The 4,930-nt window shown below is 36.3% G+C and overlaps 1 protein-coding gene across 1 annotated transcript; it reads left to right on the top strand.

The window, feature by feature from the left end:
• Positions 1-575: 575 nt before the first annotated feature.
• LOC310726473 (C-C chemokine receptor type 4-like) lies at positions 576-4,930 on the top strand. Its single transcript, XM_083542109.1, has 4 exons — positions 576-644; positions 1,295-1,395; positions 1,608-1,667; positions 3,484-4,930. The coding sequence occupies exons 3-4, from the start codon at positions 1,639-1,641 to the stop codon at positions 4,526-4,528; spliced, it is 1,074 nt and encodes a 357-aa protein (XP_083398235.1). The 5' UTR covers positions 576-644; positions 1,295-1,395; positions 1,608-1,638; the 3' UTR covers positions 4,529-4,930.

Raw genomic sequence — 4,930 nt, 5'->3', positions numbered from 1 at the left:
GCAGGTGGTTTCCTGACAATTTCACACATCCACCCATTTATCATCCATCTATCTCTCATCCAATCCATTCATACATCCATTCCATTCATCCATACATCTCATTCTGGTTGTACTGCTGTTTGGACGTCTGGTAGATGCTACACTGCATTTCATAATATGCAATGAGAAAGTTCCATCCAATCCATCAATCTATCCCAAGCTATCCATCTAATTGAATCCAATTAAATTCATCCAATCCATCCATCGCAATCCAATCAAATCCATTTCATCCATCCATCCATCCACCCATCCAATTAAATTTACTGTGTATAGAGCTTTTTACAATAATCATTGTCTCATAGTAATAAGGTTATATAAAATAATATGTAAGTTTATTGCATAAAAGGAAGTTCCTTATAATTGTTTATCCCTGATATATCCATCCATCCATCCATCTATCCATCCATCCATCTATCCATCCATTCATCTCTCTATTGTACACATTTCCTAATTACCTTCCTGAGCTCTATCGAGGGCTTTTGAATACAGTTGAATTTATATGGTCAGTACAGTGATTTCAGTGTTCACATGCTGCACACACACCCAAACTCTTCTTTCACTTTCCTGTGCTGACAGTTAGTAGGCAGACAATACCAAACCGAACCGTGAGTGTGTTCTCCTCGAACTTTTTTATGTCTTTGTAAATGTTTCATGTCATTTTAAAAGTTATTTTAGATTGATTCAGTGTTTGAAAATAATGTAAAGTAATTAAAAAGGAAAGGAATGTTTGCATTGTGCTGTGAAAACTTTCCTTGTGGTTATAAAGTCCTGTGTAATGTCGGTGTTGAGAAATGTGGCTTCAGTTTCAGCAGTGTTTCATTTTCTACGATTGTTCTCTTTCTAGGGATTTTGACTGAAAAAGAAGTGAAAACAAGGTTTTACAAGCAGGTCGTTCGTTATCTGATAAAAAAAAAAGGTTTTGTAAACGAAGAAATAAAGCCTCGCTGAAGTCTGAGGACATTTGCAAAGTCTTTCATGGGATTTTAAAAGGTTACGACGTACATGTAGACAAAGATTTCTTTGGTTGTACAAACTGTATAAATAATGAAACAAATGAAGGACATTGGAGGAATATACATTAAACAATCAGACAGGATTCCTGAGCCCAGAGTAGAAGTCATTTCTATAGCAAGATAAATAGATTTGAGAACCGGACCTTAGAAGTGCAACAGCGCTGTCAAATTTGTAAAAAATCCAATTACAATCCCATTACAAATTCTTCTGACTGCTTGTGTTTGTTATGCAGAGTCCACAGAGCCCTGATACCATCACAAGAAACAAAAGTGCGATAAAATAAAGAAGCTCCTTCACCAGGATCTCATTTCAGTTTTGGCTTCAAAGAAACATTGAAATTGTGTAAGTAGAAACGTCCCAGCTGCTTGTGTAATATTGTATAGTGTATAATCTGTGATGTAAATGTTACTTGCTGGACGTAATCGAAGTCTGGTTTGCCTTCACACGTCTTTATACATTCTGCAGTAGTTTACCGACATTCTTTAAACTGATACTTTCTCCAAAACTGGTGCTTCCATATGAATTGACTTCTTTTCTCGTCCCTGTTACCTCAGAGTGACTGTACAGTTTATCGGCTGAAGCGGAATGGCGATGATGCTGGACACAACACCCGGGTGAGGACGTATTACAGCTAGATAGTGAGATTTTCACCCTGAAGGTGCAGTAAACGTGCCGAGTTCATACCACATACATGTGTAGTTATGTCCAGGTGTGTGTGATCAGTGGTCAGCAGTATTTTGTATATTGTATTCCATGGCGGCCATGTTTGCAGACCACATCATCCTAATGGAGTTCTAGATCCAAGCTACAACATAAGTGCATTCAACCCTAGTATTAAAATAATAAAATCCAAAATAAAATTATTTCCCTGAGTGCTAATTATAATCACATTTATTACTGAAAAATGATGGACTTAGTAGCATGAATATATTCATTATTAATTAAATAAATACATTCCTAAATATTATAAACCTAATTTTTTTACCGTTTTAAATCAATTTCAGTTTATACTACAATCAAGGAAACAGTACCGGATTCAGGTCTCTGCTTATCTACGCTTAAGATCTCACTTCTAAGGTATTTCTTGAGTAGAAGCGTTTAAAGCACAGAGCTTTTGGCATCTAGACATTCATAAACAAAAATACATGGACAAAACAAGGACAAGAAACAGAAATGAGAAACTTTGAGACTTGAGACTATAAGAGAAATCGACAGAAATGCAGCGGTGTATAAACAGACCACCAGGACCAGGGGCACGGCAGAAGTAGAGATACATATATATATTTAAAACCCTAAAGAACATGACTATAAAAACCAACATAAACACAGAAGTGCACTGGGGCCAGCTTGCTTTAGAGAAGATCTCAGTGAGGGTGGATTATATCGCTAACAAACGCTTGAGATCATGGAATCTGGTATGTTACTTCTGCACATGAAACACTGCGGGATTCAGTTTAATAGTAAGACTTCCACATTTTGCTTTTCACACTTCCACATTTTTCCACCACAATTGCTAGTCAGCTTACTAAAAATGAAAGCTCAGATTTAGCAAAAATTCAATTTAAAATCTACGACACAAAACGGCAATGCAATTATTCAAAAGGTTTGTGTGTTTGTGTATTTAAATTGACATTTTCCATTAAAATATCTGCAAAACTTTGCCGCAAAAATGTAAATAAAATGATATAATTTACATTTATATTATTATCTATTTCCAACAGTAGTGTAAATTTCTAAATTACATGATATTTTAAACACTTTGTAAGTTGTAAATTCCCATCATTGATTTGATGTGTGTAACATGTTCAATTGTGATCCAAGTGTAATTTTTGTAGCAAAACTCAGTGTATTTCAAAATGCATTCTGAGCCAAAGGCATAACAAAATGTAGCAAAATGCATTTTAAAATACTCACTGAATTTTGCTATAAATATCACACGTGAATCTCCTAAACGTGATATAATAACATTTAAATAATCATTTTGCTACTATTTCTGCTAGGACACGTTACAAATATCAAATCAAAGTGTGAACACGTTTTTATTTTTCAACTTAAAAGCATTCAAATTAATATGCAATTTTTATATTAAAACTACTGTTGGAAATAGCAAATGTAAATTAGATGGTAATGGAATATGTACATTTAAATAAAGAATTTTATTTCCATTTGCTTCCGAAATAGAATAGCACTTGATCCAGTAGATGCTGTTACTACAATGCCAATGTTCAAATTACATTTTAATCAGAATTTTTATTTGATCTTCAAGTAAAGTTTATTTAACGTCTTTGAATTGTATTCTAAAGTTTTTACATGTATTTACATTAATTTCAGCATCTAAACAGTTCTTTAGTTCTGACTGTAGTTCTGAATTCCAATATGTTCAATTCTCCTTCAATTCTCATGTAGTAATTCTGTCTTTTCTGTTTTCAGCCCTGAATTTATTTCTCCACCTGAATTTGATTACGGTGATGTTTCTGATCCGTGTGATTACGGCCCCCATTCAAGCTACATTCTCCCGGTGCTCTACTCCGTGTTCTTCGTGGTGGGTTTGCTGGCCAACATGCTGGTGCTGTGGGTGATCCTGAGAGGTTCTCATATTAAAACCATGACTGACGTGTCTCTCCTGAACATGGTCATTTCTGACCTTCTGCTAATCTCCACTCTCCCCTTTTTGGCTCATTATGCCAGAGATCACTGGGTGTTTGGTAGCACCATGTGCATGCTGGTCCTCAGCGTGTACCACATTGGGTTTTACGCCGGCATTTTCTTTATTGTGCTGATGAGCATCGACAGATACTTGGCGATCGTCCATGCCGTGTCCTCCTTGAGAAGCCGTACAAAGACTTATGGGATTTTAGCGAGCATCTTCATCTGGATTCTCGCTGTTGCGTCTTCATTTCCTGAACTACGGTATCTTAGAGTCATAAGCAATGGGAATGAAACACTTTGCAGCGCGTATCCAGAATATAATCACAATGATATAAAAAGTGGGTCTATCTTTAAAATGAATGTTTTGGGGCTGCTAATTCCACTGATCATCTTAGGATTTTGTTACATCATGATCCTCCGGAGGCTTCAGAAGTCTTGTAGGTCAGAAAAACTGGCCGTTCGTCTTGTTATTGTGGTCATGGTGGTGTTCTTCTGCTGCTGGATACCGTACAACATCGCAGCGTTCCTCAAGGCACTGGAACTGAAGCACATTCTGACTCCAGGGTGTAAACTCAGCAAAACCATCCAGCTGCTGCTGCAGATCACTGAAGCCGTGGCGTATTCACACAGTTGCCTCAACCCGTTCCTCTACGTGTTTGTGGGTGAAAAGTTCAAAAGAGATCTCTCCAGGCTCCTCCTCCACACTCCATGCAGCCAAATACAGTGTTTGAAGATCTACATGACCCAGGCTGGAAGCTCAGAGTATTCCCGGTCCACAAGTATGGAGGAACATAATTTGAATGGAGAAGCAACAGAAATGATGTAGTGGAAATGAGGGGTTTGTATTTGTTTGTGTTAAATATATAATCCGAGTGATAGCCTTATATTTTATACATTTGATATGTATACATTTCATTTGGGAAAAAAATTATAACATTGCAAATAAAAAAAAAGTTCTGATTGCATAACTCTCAACAATTTTATCTGCTAATACTTTCTGGAAGCTGCTTTTTGCCTTTATTACAGCATCATGCATTCGGAAATCTCTATTAACTTTACACATTTAGTGACTGAATGAATCTTTTTGTATAACTATGATGGGTTTACATATTCTTCTTACCCACTAACCCACAGCCCTCAATCTTGTGCAGAACACATTAAATATGTAACACAGCTAAACATTTATGATGTTATTCCTGTCTTTATTCATTAAAAACCTGCAATTTCA

The sequence above is a fragment of the Silurus aristotelis genome (genome assembly GCF_946808225.1).
Source record: "Silurus aristotelis genome assembly, chromosome: 1".
Taxonomy (NCBI): domain Eukaryota; kingdom Metazoa; phylum Chordata; class Actinopteri; order Siluriformes; family Siluridae; genus Silurus; species Silurus aristotelis.
This window is presented reverse-complemented; position numbering and strand designations above follow the sequence as displayed.